Source organism: Notothenia rossii (assembly GCF_949606895.1).
Source record: "Notothenia rossii genome assembly, chromosome: 3".
Classification (NCBI taxonomy): domain Eukaryota; kingdom Metazoa; phylum Chordata; class Actinopteri; order Perciformes; family Nototheniidae; genus Notothenia; species Notothenia rossii.
This window is the reverse complement of record NC_136901.1, coordinates 65,260,269-65,278,900: the sequence shown is the minus strand read 5'-3', so window position 1 is coordinate 65,278,900 and position 18,632 is coordinate 65,260,269. Positions and strand designations below refer to the sequence as shown.

Sequence of the window (18,632 nt, the reverse complement as noted above, 5' to 3'; positions counted from 1 at the left end):
GAACCTCAACGTGACCTTAAAGGCCAGAATCCTGCCAATGAACAACTGTTGTTGTGCAGCACCACTCAGGGGAGGGGGGGTTCTGAAGGACACAAGACGCCATTGGCTGCACATCACATTACAGATGAGATCATAGCCCTAAACACTAATACAGAGAGGACAGATTACACTAAGCCAAACATATTTCACACACTATGAACACTCGCTGGTTTCAAATACGAACTGACGCATCAAGTCAACATTAAAGACGCACTTACTGAGTGCAATCAAACACCCTATTTCCTACTTTTGAATTATTTCACACAGGTTGATATTTGTCGTGCAATATCAACAATTCCAAAACAGCTTTTTATTCACAAGTATCTAATTATATGACTGAACTTGAATGCATCGTAGAGTGGTGCATTGATGATGCATTTCTGTAGGCCAACCTGGAAGTTAGCATCGCAAGGGCTCCCTCGACAAGCAGCAAATTGGATTCTCCCTTGAAGTTTAAAATGTTGCAGAAAATAAGCTCTGTGGCAAACAGACATTTATGATACGTACATGTTTTGTTCAGCAGGATAATCTTCCCACAGAAATACCTGTTTTATTTTTAAGCATAAATGCAATTGCAAGAAGTAAAAAGCTAGCGTCAAGTTATAAACAAACTACATCACGGTCACATGACTTCACGTCAACACCGCTAAGCTAAAGGCAACAAATGATCAGCTTGATGATGGTTAGTAGTCTAATTTAGTGACTTGTTAGCAAACGCTGTTTTAAAGATATGTAAAAGCTTTGTACATTCACCAGTGAGATACTTACCGATGTATTTTATTTTATAGAATACAACATGAAAATATCTTAAGCTTGTCTTAGCTACAGAACTTATTTCAGTCATCTAACCTAAAACGAATTCAAGAAACCGTTGACCTTGAAACGAGGGACCCGCAAGTGCAAAACTGATAATTCATTTTCGTGTTTAGTTCAAATTTAGCAACACTCTATACGCTACTTTGTATTTTTTCCCTGACACATAAAGAACTATTTAAAAATATTAATTTGGGTTCAAGGTTCAAGGTTCAAGGTTCTTTATTTGTCATACGAACATAACTACAGAGTAGTTATGTCGATGAAAATCTTAGGTCACAGGCTTCTCCAACAGTGCAACACAATAACACAGAAAAACAGTAAAATATAGTGCAAGTAAATATTAAAAAGTAAATACAAAAAGAAAAATATTTTGAAAAAAGTGAAATAGTGAAATAAGAGTCTATATGCAAGCTATTGGAATGATATATTAGATAAATAGATAATGAATTACTAAGTAGCAGATGAATGTTATGAAATTGTTTCAGAAGTTCAGTTGTTTAACAGTCTTATTGCCTGTGGGATAAAACTGTCTCTGAATCTGGTGGTTTAAGTCCGGATGCTGCGGTAGCGCCTGCCAGACGGCAGCAAACTGAACAGTTTGTGGCTGGGGTGATGGGGGGTCTTTTATAATCCTAATGGATTTCTTCCTGAGCCGCTGGGAGTAGATGGATGGCAGCCCCGTCCTGGTGATGTTCTGTGCAGTTTCCACCACCCTCTGTGAAGCCTTGCGATTGAGGACGGGGCAGCTACCGTACCAGGCCGTGATGCAGCCAGTCAGGATACTCTCTATAGTGCACCTGTAGAAGTGGCAGAGTATCCTGGAGTCCATGTTGAACCTTCTCAGCCTGCGGAGGAAGAAGAGCCGCTGTGGAGTTTTTTTGGTGATGGTGTGAAGAGTCCATGTCAGGTCCTCAGTGATGTGGACCCCGAGGAACCTGAAGCTGCTGACTCTCTCCACCGTAGTCCCCTTGATGGCAATGGGGGCGTGTCCCTCTCTCTGCTGCTTCCTGTAATCCACAATCAGCTCCTTTGTTTTGCTGACGTTGAGATGGAGGTTGTTATCCTGGCACCAAGATGTCAGGTTTTCGACCTCCTCTCTGTACGCCGTCTCGTCGCCGTCTGTGATCTGGCCGATGGCGGTCGTGTCGTCAGCAAACTTCACGATGGTGTTGGAGCTGTGTGTGGCCACGCAGTTGTGAGTGAACAGGGAGTAGAGGAGAGGGCTGAGCACGCAGCCTTGAGGGGCTCCGGTGTTGAGGATCAGGGTGGAGGATGTGATGTTTCCCACCCGCACTGCCTGGGGTCTGCCCGTCAGGAAGTTCAGGATCCAGTCACAGAGGGCGCTGTTGAGCCCGAGGTCTCTGAGCTTGATGACCAGCTTGGAGGGCACAATGGTATTGAAGGCTGAACTGTAATCAATGAACAGCATTCTCACATACAGTATGTGTTCCTCTGGTCCAGGTGTGAGAGGGCGGTGTGTTGATGGTGAGGGCTATGGTGTCGTCTGTGGACCTCTTTGCTCTGTAGGCAAACTGCAGGGGTCCAGAGAGTCAGGGAGGGAGGAGGTGATGAAGTTTTGACTAACCGCTCAAAGCACTTCATTATGATGGAGGTGAGGGCTACTGGGCGGTAGTCATTGAGGCTGGTGATTATGGACTTTTTGGGGACAGGAACGATGGTGGAGTGTTTGAAGCATGTGGGGACTACAGACTGCAGCAGGGACCTGTTGAATATGTCTGTGACGGAACACCTCTGCCAGCTGAACCGCACACACCCTGAGAACACGGCCAGAGATGCCATCAGGTCCAGGAGCCTTGTGTGGGCATCCACACAAGGCTCCACGTGGGTTGTGTACAATATTTTTAACAATATGAGCTCTTTTGTAAGCTTAGTAGTAAAGGGTTGAGTCTGAAGGACACACAGCCCATATCGCCACTTTACAGATGAGCTCATGGACCAAAGTAAGGGACCACTTGGCTGAAGTATGCATGTCCCCAGCAAAATAAAGAAGGTCTGGTGCTTCCCTAAGTGTATCCGTAAAGCAGAAGGACTCCCAGGAAAGTGAGCGTTGATATCATATCACTTTAAAATGTAATAAGAGTGCATTTACTCAAGTATTTTACTATTTTAAGGTACTCTATTCTTCTAAGCAACTGCAGTTTGGAAGTCAGTATTATTCTTTTTTCTCCACTACGTTAATTATACTATTTTTATTTTGATATTCAGAATATTAGCTAGTACAAAAAATAAATCAAATAAATGCAAATTAATAAACATTGACATATATAGGCTAAGAAAAATTCAGCAGCATTATGCAAAATGAAATAAAATTAGATAGACACATTAATGCAGCATAATCCAGTCATTTAAAATATGATTTTCTGAAATTACCCATTAGGCTAAATTAGTACTTTTGGTACCTTAATATATTTGATGCACGTACTCTAATGTAGGTAAGGTTTTTAATACAGGACTTTTATTTGTAACATACCATTTGAACAATTGTGTTCTCTTAAGTCTGAAACCTGAATACTTTTTTCTCCACTGGTTTAGTGATGTGTTTATATGTTTAAGATATCTCCTTAAATGTACCTGCATCATGGTTACAACAGACGTCGAGTGTTCTTTCACACATAGCTGCATTTTTACGACATATTTAAATATATTATTATGTATTTTTAAAATACTTTTCACTTGGCGTTTAACTTCGGTTATGTATCTGCTTGCTGAAGGGTTTTCCTCCAAGCATGTGCGAACGAGCAGCGAGCCAGATGACACAAAGCCCCAAAATAGAGTAAAGTCCTCTTTCCAAGTGCTCTCTAAACATAGTGTGACCTTTTCAGGACGACATAGCGTCACGTTTCCATGATATAAACAAGTAGGGAAAATGAGCGTGTTTAAAGAGTTAGCGTCAAGGTAGACATACTTTACAGAGGTTACAAATGCCACAACAAATAGCAACATTTCCGAACGGCAGGTTAAAAAGCAGCCGGTAACATTCTGTTCAAAGACGAAGAGGATATTTTCTTACCTAGTTTAAGGTTTCTGCACCACTTTCCTTAAAGTTCATAACTGGCTAAGAAGAATTTGACTTTCCCTGCTGAGGGGAACCCAAACTCCGTCCTGCAGGAGGCTGGACCGCAACAAGTGGCACTGCGCGCTCACGAGGGGTGTGCACGACGGGGCCGCGAGGGTGAAGCTGATTGGCTCAATTTCCCAAAAGCAGAGCAACGTCATCACAACTGCACCTAATTAACCTCAGAACCCCTCTCTGATTGGCTGGCACCTTTCTCTAAAATATATGTTATTTTCTTTGATTATTATTATTATTATGTATTTGTGTTCTTTAGTGTTCAAAAGCCTTTCTCAAAAGCTGCATTTTTTGTTCACAGTTTCAGGCCTAAACGTAACTCATATGTTTTTGTTTAATCCTCACTTGGAATACTACCATTAAGTAAGTCTAAATAAGGAAACAAAGAAAAAAAGAAAGGAACAAAGAAAGAAAGAAAGAAACACACCAAAGAAAATAAGAAATTGAACTTGAACATGGTACCTTTGTGACATTTTGTATTGATACAAGAGCGGCCTCGTCTGGATGTAAGTAGGAACTACAACTCTTTACAAAGACTGAAATGAGTGCTCATGAATGACCCACTATACTGTATGTCAAAAAGTCACTAAAACTTACAAAAATGTGTCCTTTATTTTATTTAACATTCTATTGATTAATAGCAACTTGCTAAGACCTTTTGCTACTCAATTAAATGTAACGCATTTCAATAATAGACAGAGGAGTTTTAGGGCAAGGCATAAGGTAAAACATTTTTTTTCAAAATGTAAATTGTGAAATCGAAAAGACTTTTCGACTTTACTTAATTACTGTTAGTGATTTGAATTATTGGAAAAAAAATCTTAAGATTTCAACAAGATACGATTTTGAATATATTCTCATTCTGAAAGCTTGATTGCTATTCCATGCACTACATTTGCTATCATTAATGTGAACATATATTAATACATTCCCCCCTCCCAGATGTCCGACCCTGATACACTCCAGTAACATGGTCACTAAGAAGCATAATTCCATAGAAAAATATATCTATTACAATTATTATGTTTGCATGACACTGAGGTCATTGTTATATAATGTTTACCAATGCTGACTTACTGATATGGGTTTAAGTGTGTGTGTGTGTGTGTGTGTGTGTGTGTGTGTGTGTGTGTGTGTGTGTGTGTGTGTGTGTGTGTGTGTGTGTGTGTGTGTGTGTGTGTGTGTGTGTGTGTGTGTGTGTGTGTGTGTGTGTGTGTGTGTGTGTGTGTGTGTGTGTGTGTGTGTGTGTGTACCATCCACTCACTCTGCAACTGGGCTGTTATCTTCTAGCGGGCTCTCAGGCCACTCAGGCGGGGGGAGGGTCATGGAGTCAGGCAGCTCTGATGGAAATTCGTCGCTGAAAGTCTCCTGATGGAACATGGCTTCCTGCTCCTGTCGGAGAGAAGCTGCTACCTGCTGACTGGCTGCCTCCACCTCCAGCTGCTCCTCCAGGTCTGCAAAGCAAGAGATGGCTGACCTTAAAAGCAAGACTATTCACTTGTATTTGTTTAACACAGATCAACTGGTGAAACTGTAATAGAAGATGTATGGTGCTATATGAAGTGATTTTCTAACCATTGTAAACTTCTAAGATGGCAGAGCAGGAGACCGTGCCGAAGGGGTTGATGACGACACATTTGAAAATGCCCGAGTCTTCTGGAAAGGCTTCTGTGATCACCAGTGTACACAGCTCCTCTGTGGAGGGGAACAACAGAACAGTACACATGTTTTCATTCAATAAAGTCTTTAACTTTCGTTTCCAGACAGGATTAAAACTGAACTTTCTTTATGAACATTGTATATAGATAACATCTCATTCCTTTAAGCATTGTTCGGGTAGCTGTCATTGTCACTGTAAATCACCCAGTCAACCTGTAAAAGACACTCACTTCTGTAACGTTATGATGTCATAAAAAGTTTAAAAAACGAAATAAAACGATAATTTAAAAAAAGCAAATTACGAAATACAATATAATGTCACATTTCTTAAAATGTTAAATGTATTTGACCTGGCTTCCTGGTCAGAGTTAAAGCCTTTCATCCAAATAAGCCGGTTTCATCAAGGGAGTGTTATTTAAAAGGTTATTGGGGTACCGGAAAGGTGAAAGTATTACAAAAACAACTTCAGTTGAAAGAAATTATAGCAAGGTCAGAATAAACAATATATGTTTTATAAAAGTATTTTTTGTATATTCTGCACTTACCTGGCACTGATGCAGAGCTGGCCTCTGGGAAAACAAGGAGAAAGAAAAGTCAATTGTTTTTTAGTCAGCTCAGACAATATTTACATTCAAGAGAAATAGGAAACTTCTGCAAATCAGACTCAGTACCAGTCATTCGAATGCAAAACCTACTCTGCTCAAATCAGACTTGAGCAATTACAAAGGCCCTGAGAGGAGAGTAAGAAAATAAAGCTCTCGTTATCCATTATATTTTGATAGGTGATTGTTGTTGTAATAACTATTTGAGCCACAAGAGGGGGAAGTGCACCACTACCCCATAAGATAAGATAAAATATACTTTATTGATCCCAAATTGGGAAATGTTTTCATTGCAGAGGCAGCAGCATGTAAAACAAAGTATTGCACATAATTTGAAATGAAAAAGAGTAGTATAATAATAATAATAATAATAATAATAATAATAATATGTTTAAATGTAATATAAACAATTATACAATATAAACAGTATACAAATACATAGAAAAATAAAATAGAACTAAAAAAGTACAAAATATACAAGTTGACCGTGAAGATAAGAATCTGTAACTTTCTGGTCAAATTAAAGCTAACACAATATTACATGTTCTTAATAATATAATCATGTTTACATTTAACAAAAAGTGTATATTTTTGCTTGATTGTTTTGATTTGGTAAGTGTAAAGTCCAATGTTTCTCCAGGTCATAAGACCCCATCCCACTGCCAAGCACACACTCACTCTTGCGTAGTATCCTGAAATCATCCGAGTCCAGTACTTGCTCGTCCTCTCTGTACCACATGACCTGTAGGGGGGGGGTTCCCCTCAGTCTGCACTCCAGGACCACCAGCTGCCCGTTCACTGTGGACACATCATGGAGGCCCTGCAGAGTGAAGGGGGGTGGAGGCAGAGGAGGAGAAATGGAAAGAGGACATAAAAGAGAAGGTCTTTGAAGATGAAATCAGTAAACTTTTATTTAAGACAAGTGTGTCAGACCACCCATTGTATGAACATACAACATTTCACCTAAAAGAGACACACATATCAACCAGGAGGAGACTCAAAAAACAAATATACATAAACGACTACAAAGGGACACAAAAAGAGACACAAAAATAATAAAAAAACTACTTCAAAGTGATGTAAAACGGGTACAAAGAGACACCAAATGAACAGAAAGAAACACAAAAAACTACAAAGAGACATACAGATACTTAAAACAATATCTACATTTCATCCACATTGACTAAATACATCACTAAAAAGCATGTATACACAAAAACTCAACATAATAATATATTACTGTGAAAAAATCCATTCGGTATAACAAGTACTTTTACTTTCGATACTTGAAGTACGTTTAGCTGATAATTTGGGAAGTAATCACGGATAGAGAAAGAGTGACTACAATAGGTGGTAAAAAACGCAACTACAAAAGAACAAAGCAATTGAATAAAACAAAAAACTACAAGAACACACAAAATGACTACCAAGAAACATGAAACAATTACAAAAAGACAATGTCTACTAAGAAGCATAAAACAATTACAAAAAGAAACAAATGACTACAAAGAAGCATGAAACAATTACAAAAAGAAATAAATGACCACAAAGAAGCATGAAACAATTACAAAAAGAAACAAATGACAACAAAGAAGCATGAAACAATTACAAAAAGAAACAAATGACAACAAAGAAGCATGAAACAATTACAAAAATAAACAAATGACCACAAAGAAGTATGAAACAATTACAAAAATAAACAAATGACAACAAAGAAGCATGAAACAATTACAAAAATAAACAAATGACAACAAAGAAGCATGAAACAATTACAAAAATAAACAAATGACCACAAAGAAGTATGAAACAATTACAAAAATAAACAAATGACAACAAAGAAGCATGAAACAATTACAAAAAGAAACAAATGACTACAAAGAAGCATGAAACAATTACAAAAAGAAACAAATGACCACAAAGAAGTATGAAACAATTACAAAAATAAACAAATGACAACAAAGAAGCATGAAACAATTACAAAAAGAAACAAATGACGACAAAGAAGCATGAAACAATTACAAAAATAAACAAATGACAAAAAAGAAGCATGAAACAATTACAAAAATAAATAAATGAAAGAAGCATGAAACAATTACAGAAAGAAACAAATGACCACAAAGAAGCATGAAACAATTACAAAAATAAATAAATGACTACAAAGAAGCATGAAACAATTACAAAAATAAATAAATGACTACAAAGAAGCATGAAATATTTACGAAAAGAAACAAATGAATACAAAGAAACATAAAACAATTACCAAAAGACTTCAAAGACACATACAATGACTAGAAAGACACAAGAAACAAAACATAATTAGGATACCGTATGTGTGTCTTACCTTAACAAAAGTAGGGGCCACTCCGGTCCCTGAGTAATGTTGATTTAAGATGGGACTCTGACTCTGGGAATACAAAAATGATACATAAATTGAATAATGTTATTATTAATAATAATTCACTTATATGTACAGTGACTGTCACATCTACAGGTTAAATCTAAACTTTGTCATGTCCATAATATGAGGAGATTTACGGTTGGAGGGCTGACAAGCAGCGGCTGCACCAGGCCGGAGTGTTTCTGAGCGAGCACGGAGGAGGAGGAGGAGGAGCTGGAGGAGAGCTCCCGAGAGGCGGAGGCAGAGGAGGAAGAGGAGATGGTCAGGGACATGCTGCTGGTCTTCTTATGCACACTCTGGAGGCTAAAGTCATGGGACACATTATCAATGATTACACAATGATCACATCTTTATGGTTTTCCTGTGCATTCACTTGGGAGTTTTGTAAATGAATAACCAATCTGCCAGTGCGTGTGATTCTTTTTACAAAACTACCTCTTTTTATAAACTCTATGTTTGTGTGTGTGTGTGTCTGTGTCTGTGTCTGTGTCTGTGTCTGTGTGTGTGTGTGTGTGTGTGTGTGTGTGTGTGTGTGTGTGTGTGTGTGTGTGTGTGTGTGTGTGTGTGTGTGTGTGTGTGTGTGTGAGACTTACTGAGCCATGTTTCAGGCGTTCCAGGAGGCAGTGATAGATGTTTTTTTAGTCTCTACAAAGACAAAAGTAGACATGTTAGACTCTCCTACCGTCTAATTCCAGGTTGTATCACAGTGTATTAGAAACCTGTGTATTAGTCTGCCGTTCACAATTGCTGGCTTCATAGGACGTTTGGTTTGGATTGTTCAGGTTACACGTTACAGAGTTATATTTGTGCTTCAAATCGGTTCGGCAACCCAAAACGATTTTAAATTATAACAAAAAAAGAGAAACGCAAAGGGTCATTTAAGCTGAGCAAACAAACAAAACAATTATTTACACTTACTGAACCTGCCAGAATGTTTCCAATGCTGAAATTGTGTGCCACAAATCAAACGGGTTGGAAGAGGTCATTTCCGATTGGCTGCTCTTAACAATAAAAGATCCAAATACATGAATTGAGAAACAGAAAAAGGCTAAATTAGAGATAATATGAGATGCTGATCTGGCTTTTCTTTTTGCGTGTGATCCATAGTAAGCAACACTCTAGGAATCACAGAAAAGCACATGTCAACTAACATGTTGTGTGAAATAAACTGTATATGATGCGTGATTGTAGACTTCATGGTTAACAGTGAATTAACAGTATAAACAATTACGGCTTTACAGTTGTTTATTCTGTAGCAGCTATGTAATAAGGCTGATATGAATCACTGTATTTGTTCTAAACTACCTTTTCGTTCTAGAAAAAAAAGAATAGAGCAGTCTCCTTTCTCATTAAATCTGAATCAAGAGATACAGTAGCTGTCTTATATTCAAAACCTTTTTTCAACCATTTCCTCATAGCGGTGCAGCAATACAGCTTATGCTTATGCTGAAAAAAAGCATGCATATCTTTCTTTATATATCTGATGTTTTAACTTGAGAGAAACCTCATTAACTCTTGACTACAAAAAATAGACTTAGTGACCCAATAGTCTTAGTGCTAAAGGTCTTCTGTATATGCAATGTTCTGAACATGCCATACATTACGTACAAAATGTATGTATACCTAACCTCCGGGACGTATATACAACTTACGCATATGTGTCGTATTCAAGTTATTTAACATACCTAATTTCCTTCACATCTGCAGTTACATAAAAAAACATAATTATGGTAAGCCTAACCGTGATCTTTTCCTTAACTTGACCACATTGTTTTCTTACCTCAACCTAACCAACTAGTTTTGAATCAGTACAAAATGAAAATCAGATGTAAAACTGCGACCTTTTGTCACTGGTACCTGTCGCTTACACCCTCAAACTGTCCTAGGAATCCTTATGGGAGCCATTGGCACACACAGATGACGAACAAATGTATATTCAGGTGGACTTAAACACACGTGCACACCTAGAACGTCCCTGTTATGTGAACTTTCTGATCATTACTGTGAGAACCAACATTTTAACTGTGCATTATGCAACAGATCCTGACACTGGGTACTCTTTTATTGCCAACACATGCATAACTTGCTCTGCACCGGAACACTGATTCTGACCGTCATGGTCTCACTTTGTGTAGCTATAGTGTGGGTTATTGCAGAAACTCATTCATTTCACACACACCATGCAGACCCCACAGACCCCAGCCTGCTGCTCCTGGTGGCTTTGGGCCCAGAGAAGGAGCTGACAGAGGAGGCCGGGGTCAGGTTTCAGGCTAAATTAAACCGTGGCACCTCCTGAGCACTGCAGAGACTCTCTGACCTGAGATAAATCTCTGTCTCCATTAACGAGACACTTACAGACAAACAGTGGAGGGTTAAACTCTTTCATACTCTCTTATCCAAATGCTTATTTTAGTTTTTGCTCTTTACTTTACCATTTTATCTCAACACTTACATAAACATAGACTGCCTGAAACAGAAGATCTCAGTTTGAGAAAAAAAGAGCCACAGCATGTTCAATGTCCATGTGTACGTCACCGTGTTTCTGTGTGTTCCTTAAAGCCTCCTGTTGATAAAACAACAGCTGCTGCTGAAGCCCTCATATCAATTGTCTCTCGGTTACATAACCAAAGGATTTACGGCAGCGGCAACAATCTGCAAATGATGATGGAGACATTCAGGAAGTGCTGGACAGCTTCAACAACAAACCGAACAAGCATACAATCTTTAGAATATCAAATAAAAGTAGTGCAGTTAATGTTCAATTAAAGGTTATTTCTTTAATACACTGAACAAAAATATAAATGCAACACTTTTGTTTTTGCTCCCATTTTTCATGAGATGAACTCAAAGATCTAAAACATTTTCTATATACACAAAATAACCATTTCTCTCAAATATTGTTCACAAATCTGAAAAGATCTGTGATAGTGAGCACTTCTCCTTTGTCGAGATAATCCATCCTACACCTCACAGGTGTGGCATATCTGACTGACACATTAAACATTTTTTAAGGGTTTAACCCTAACCCTAACATGTCAGTGGGTGACATGTTAGGGTTAGGGTTAAACCTGACTGGTTTTCGGACCCCCCCAGACCCCCCCAATAAAGCAAAACTGCACGTTTCAGAGTGGCCTTTTATTGTGGCTAGCCTAAGGCACACCTGTGCAATAATCATGCTGTCTAATCAGCATCTTGATATGCCACACCTGTGAGGTGGGATGGATTATCTCGGCAAAGGAGAAGTGCTCACTATCACAGATTTTTTAAGATTTGTGAACAATATTTGAGAGAAATGGTTATTTTGTGTACATAGAAAATGTTTTAGATCTTTGAGTTCATCTCATGTAAAATGGGAGCAAAAACAAAAGTGTTGCATTTATTTTTTTGTTCAGTGTAGTTCATTTTCTGTCTGACTTTTGTATAGACCCTAAAACATTGGATCCTACATTTCCTATAATACAACTCAATAGTTCCATGCTTCCAGTTGGTAATGCAGGTTTTGTGGTAAATATTTGTTTCTTTATTCAGAAACAGAGAAAACCTAGATGATATAATTGTGACATAAGGGTCTTACATTTTTTTTAAAGGTACTTTTGGACCAGCGTGCCCTTATTGGATATTTGTCGAGTTGAAAGGGGGAGACTGAAGGGAGGGTTAGGGTTTCTAAATAATAAATAAAAAACGTTTTTTCTTATATAAATAATTATACACCTTTGATCTTAGAGAATATCCTGTAAATGTATTACTTTAATATTTGTGTGTACTTACAATGGCCATCCCCCAAATTCATGCGTTACATTTATTTAAAATGTAAAAAAATTACCTGAGAATTCATATTAATAAAGATATCATTTATGAAAACAAATAAATATGAATTGATAAAAAAAGAACCATAACAATAGTACTTTAATTTTCACATATATGAAGTGGAAGCCCTCTCTCTCCTGCAGGAAACAAAGTGGCTGTAGTCCAGTGGCGTAGCCACCATAGGGCCAGGGTGGGCACAGGCCCACCCAGTTTACTCATTGGCCCACCCTGAGAAAGCTTTGGTGTCATTTAAAAATTATTTTATTATTATTATAAAAAAATGTATTCACCCATTGAGAATATCCAAGAATTCAAAGTGAAATTCAAGTGAACAAAAAACGAGTTTAATTAATGTTGTATGTGTTTTATCCTCTGAGCCGAACTCATTTACGTAAAAACTGATTGTTGATTCATAATAACGTGAGAGAGGAAGAGAGCTGCCTGCAAAATAAATGATGGCTCTTTTTTTTTTTTTTAAAAAGCCAGACTCAAAGAAGAGCCCCCACTGCCCTCATCTAGCAGCGATCTATACGATCATTTTCTGATAACGATGAAATAGCCCCGCCTCCCTCTCCCCACGTCTCCCTCTCCCCACCTCTCCTGCTGCTCGGCTGTCAGAAGAAAATAAATGTTAACGGGAACTCTGTCGCACGGTTCCCTCGTCCCTTGGAAGGGGCGGAGAGGTGGGTGTTTTATCATCTGCTGGTGGACAGTCCGCCTGAGTCCGGAGAGATATACACAGGGTTAGGTTGTAATGGCATGTAACGGCGTTACGTAATCAGAATACAAAAATCAAGTGTATTCAGCTGGCGTTACATTTGAAAAACGAGTAATCTGATTACAGTTACTTTCGTAAACCTGAAGTGAATACATTTTGGAATACTTATTGGAATTATTGGTGGAAAAGTTTCCTCACAAAATGTAATATTCATTACCGGCAGAACTGTGTGCACACTGCACAGCGCTGCAGCGTGTCTGTGAGGCCCCGCCCCCGCACGCAGATTAGAGAGAGAGATCTCTTTTAAAATATATTGAAAGTTAGAAACGGAGATGATTCGATAAAATGTTCAAGATAACGTTTATGTAGCATTTCTTTATTGTCGAAATTATGACTTTATAACGGGATAAAATCAAAGTGAATGGCCTGCTGCTGCTGAATGCATGGGGCAAGTGACTGGAAAAAGTTTTAAAAGTTATTACATCGTTTCAGATAATAATAATAAATAATAATGATACTTCATTCTATTTAGGGGCGCCTTTCAAAGCACCCAAGGACGCCTTACAATTCATAACATATTCTAAGGAAAGGTTTTAAGACAGTACAAAGAATGCAGTCCGGGTGATATTTTTTATGTGGGGTGCAGATGAGAGAGCAGTCCAGAATGACACCAAGATGTTGTGTTTGTGCTCTTGATAAGCCATTAAAACAGTAAAATACGTGTCTCCTGTTCAAAACATACCCATCTGTTATGGAAAAATAAAGTATTCCAAAAGTATTCTAAAACTAATCTGCCACCGGTACCGGCGGGGATTGTTGTTAGTTTCTGATGCGCAGAAGAAAAATCTGGACCGCCCTATTTTTTACAGGCCCACCCTAAAGTACATTTCTGCCTATGCTAGTGCTGTAGTCATGTCTGACCCAATAAACTCCACCAGTGACCTGAACTCATGTGTGGGATCTTCATATATAATTTAAGAAACACATTGTACTAACAGATTTACACCATGAATACTTCCCATAATAGACTGCAGGGTTTATATTTGCCTGGGTGGGAACATTAAAGGTGGGGTTGGTAAGTTTGAGAAACCGGCTCGAGATACACTTTTTATTATATTCCATGGAATGCTCTTAACATCCCGATAGCAATGAATATCTTAAGTGCTTTGACAAAAAATCCATAAAGCCAGCCGTGCTTTTCTGGTGCTTAACTGGTTCTTCTTAGTGTGTGGTTGTGTTCTAGTCACTTTGTTAGTCTAGTCAGCGCTACTGCTTGTTACAACTTTGAATGCCGTACTCGCCATTAACTGTTATTGCTCAGGTTAATCTTGCCCTCCTCCGACGTAAGCATATTGGTTCTTGCTGGAAACAGGAAGAACCAGAGCTAAATCAGGCTAGCCTGGAACCACGCTGAGCGGAAAGCCAGTTGTAATTTTATATTATCACAAATAGACATTGAAATGGAATCGTGGTTTAAACGTAGCAGCACTACAGCAGGGAACGTGGACCACGGAGAAAACAAGAGAGCCAAAATTGAGCCAACAAAATGCCGTCAATCTCCAACACAGTCTCACGGCATTTCGTGTTATAGTCACAAAATTAATCTATTGAAATGGCGAATCTATTTCGCCATTTATTTTGTGTCACACAGAACGATTTTAAAAGCAATGTAAATAATAGCAAATTAGAAGGAAAAAGAGATTACAAAAAATACAGACTTCAGTATTCTGACACAGAACAATTTTAAAAGCAATGTATTTATATTGTTGATGTTTCGTGCCTGCACCAAATAACAACACATTAGAAGGAAAAAAAGATGACAAAAAATACAGATTTCAGTATTCTGAGGCTCTTTGCCCCATTTATTTTCCTTGCGGACGGCAAAAAAAACTCTGACATAATGCAATTTAAAATAAAAGGGATGGTTAGGCTTAGGGTAAGATATTGAGTAAGAAAATGTTTTTATGAACCACACAGCTTCTGGTATTCCAAGACCCAACTGGACAAAAAGACGTGGTGCAGGCACGAAACATACTACTGTACGTGCGGATCGCCAGAGCTGTATTAGATTAACATTAACATGCTTATTGTAGTTGTAAGTGCACTGTCTTGATGGAGCATATGTGTGGGCTGGACCTGTATTATACAGGAAAGGAGTGAGCAGAGGTTAGAGTTGTCGATTCTTGTTCTGTGACTATCTGCCTCACCCTCTCAGACTTTCAGTTGCGCGCGCTTCACATGCTACCATGGAAACCAAACAATGGTGTAGCTGTATTAAAGTCAGAGCGGAAACAGTCGTGAGTAAATCAGATTTGGTCAGAAATCGGGAGAAATGCGGGAGAAATATAACCCCGGGAGGAAACCGGGAGAGGGCAGTGCAATCGGGAGTCTCCCGCGAAAATCGGGAGGGTTGGCAAGTATGAGCATAAGTTACCATGGAGATCTAGCCTGCTAAAAAGAGGACCAGCGAGTAGAGAAGTTGAGGATGAGTCACAATGGAGAGCATCATCATTCAGTTTCTACTGTACACAATATATTGTTCAGGATCTGAGCGTGTCGATGTAGGATTGGAGGAGAGATTGAGGAAAACTCTGCAAGATGATTCATGAGTCAGCCGTTGCCATAGAAATGTCATCTTGCCTGAATTATTTTGGTTTGTGCAATCAATCCATACATATAGCTTGTTATGCATACAGTACAATTTGGAGGTTCTTTACTTGAGTCTTTTCTAATGCCTAAAATGTTCTGAATTCTACTGACAGTTTCTGACATAGATTATGGTCGATGAAGTCAAGCTTTAGGTGGGAAACAGGAGGACCCACAATCTACCCGCCTATCCATAATCCACCTTGTTAAATTTAAACAAACCACCCACTGTGTAATTCCAGCTGCATACAGCGCCGTGGGTCCTCAGGACAGATTTAGCGCAGCAGCAGCAGCAGCAGCAGCAGCAGCAGCAGCAGCAGCAGCAGCAGCAGCAGCAGCAGCAGCAGCAGCAGCAGCAGCAGCAGCAGCAGCAGCAGCAGCAGCAGCAGCAGCAGCAGCAGCAGCAGCAGCACTGCACTATATTCTAGCAGCAGAGATAGTGTGGAAATATAGCAGTGAGCCTTTATTCCATACATCTGTGCACTCTTCTTTGATCAACAGAATAAATCCATGGAACAATAAAATCAGAAACTGCAGATGTGAAACTGTTTTCCAGTGACAGCAGCCTTATGCCATATCTAATACCAGTGGCGAGCCGTCAGGGCCCTCTAGGCCCTCTGTGAGGGCCTAAGATATTCTATAAAATAATATTTGAAAACATAACAAAAAAACATTTTCTTTTAAATATTATTTTTTATATATATTTTTTGTTAAATTTTTCATTAGTTTTACCAAAATAACTTGATTTAATTGTATTTAAAATAACATTTCCAAATAAATAAATCCTTCGAATCTGTCTGTTCAGTTTCTGTTGGAATGTGAAGGGTTAAATGCCGTATCTGCGAGTTACTGTGAAGACGGGAGAGCTTGTTGGTCCCTCTCTACATTCACAGAGGGCCAGCTATAGTAACTCAACGAGAGAGTATGTCAAATGACAGTACAATTGACCAATCATATCTTCCCTCTAAATGGGCGGGCTTTATTTTCGCGGACTTTATGACAAGTTCCGCCCGCTGCGAAGTCAATGCAAGTGGTGAAGTGACGCGTCCTCAAACCCGGAAGTAAGCTGCGCCCGGATTCCCTCGACAGAAAGCAATGGGATTTCTCCATAGGATTTTGGAAAATAGCTCGAAATAAGGTCTGTAGAAAACGAACCTGTTAGATAAATGCACGTTTTGTTCAGCCGGATAATATCCACATGTCTACCCTACTTTTATTATTTTCGAATCATAAATCTAATCGATAGATTTATGATTAGCATAAGTTCGTTCATGATGGCTCACTTCAGTGATAGTGATGACATCGTTTGCAAAATTATTAACCGAGTCATTTTCAAGATTGAGTTACAATGATAAACTGGAGTGGCAAAGGATCAGCTGCAAGACCAGGCCATCAAGTGCTTCATCCAAAAGGACAGGAGGATGGATTTTGTGTTTCAGTGATTTGATCATCAAAGGTAGGCCTAAGTCATTTTCAATGTGGGCCGCCGTGCCAACTTAATTCATTTGTAATTGTTGCTTGGCTGTGGGTGCCCTGTCATGATAGGTGTTTATATAAATGGTGTTTTTTTGTTGGTAATTTTAGTAACATTAAAAATGTAACTGCCTGATACGTTTTGAATTTAAGCACTTCATTACCTAATAATGACATAAATAGCAAGCTCTCCCCTCCTTTAAAGGTCCCCTATTATATTCTTTTTCATCAATATACAACACAGTCTCACTCCCTGATAGTCCAATGGCAACGCTTGGTCAGGGTCCTTTGGCGTGCAGTTGTGACACGCCGAGTCTCCTTCAGCTTCATAAACGGACGCAAAGAGCTTTCAACTGATTGCAATGTATTCCCATCGGCGGCGTTATTTGACGCTCAGGGAAGCACCGCATCGGTCCATGTCGGCGGCAGTTAAAGGCAATGTGAGCGTCTATTCCCATTGGATAACGGAGGATTTTACACCCGGAAGTAAGTATTCTCCTTACTGTCGATTGACTTTACAGTGATATCTGCAGTACTCATCAACTCAAAAACACCAGATTATCCTTGTTAATTACACAACATTGATTGGTTTATAGAGCATCTTGCAGGGTTTTTTTTTTCTACATTTATGCTTAAACTTGCTTGAAAATTACAATTAAAAAAGTGAGTATAGGATTTGATATGTTTTACGAGACATAAGGGCAGGAATTCAGAGGGAAAGGAGCAATTTTGAGCTCTGCTCTTAAAAACGTCTTTTTTTAAGGTCATACGTCAAACGCGTCATATTACATAACAAAGGGGAAACATCTCCGCTCTCTGACCGCGGGTATAGTTGATAGTTGCGTTGAGTAGAGCGGTTGTGTTTTAGTGAGCTGGTATTTTTCGGTAGTTTTACATTGTATTTCACCATTTGTAATCATGGTGCAGTATTGTGTTTGTGCAGGTTGCACAAATACCAGCCTGTCAGGACATCGAGTCCACAGTAAAAAGGACCGGAGCTAGCGTTCGTTCCTGGGTTCGTTGTGCATCCACCTCCCTGCAGCACATACTCTCCACAGCTTTATCAGGAAACCGTATTTCTTTCTTTTTTTTCTTTTTTTTCCTCTCTCTCTCTCTCTCTCTCTCTCTCTCTCTGAGGCTTTCTTATGCGGAAGTGAACATTTCTTACAAAAACGATGCCAGATGTCACTGTAGTCTATATTTCTGTATGTTTTTGAAAATCTAGTGTATTCGTCATTTTCCTACACATTTATTCACAGGTGTCTTTAACCTGGAAGTTGCTCTTTAAATTGTGTAAAATACTTTTGTATTTTTCCCCTTTGATTCGGTGAAACAAATATTTTTTCGAAGTTTAGGATGGCAGAAGACACTACACTACCCAGA

At 38.9% G+C, this 18,632-nt stretch overlaps 1 protein-coding gene across 1 annotated transcript in view; it reads right to left on the bottom strand.

Annotated features, from left to right (window-relative positions):
- LOC307033006 (uncharacterized protein) overlaps positions 1 to 18,632 on the bottom strand; it is a 39,662-nt gene that overhangs the window by 17,780 nt on the left and 3,250 nt on the right. Inside the window, 7 exon segments of the mRNA XM_079671277.1 lie at positions 5,211 to 5,400; positions 5,522 to 5,641; positions 6,151 to 6,174; positions 6,886 to 7,027; positions 8,549 to 8,611; positions 8,743 to 8,908; positions 9,199 to 9,250. Coding sequence (XP_079527403.1) covers positions 5,211 to 5,400; positions 5,522 to 5,641; positions 6,151 to 6,174; positions 6,886 to 7,027; positions 8,549 to 8,611; positions 8,743 to 8,908; positions 9,199 to 9,206 — 713 coding nt within the window. The 5' untranslated portion in view covers positions 9,207 to 9,250.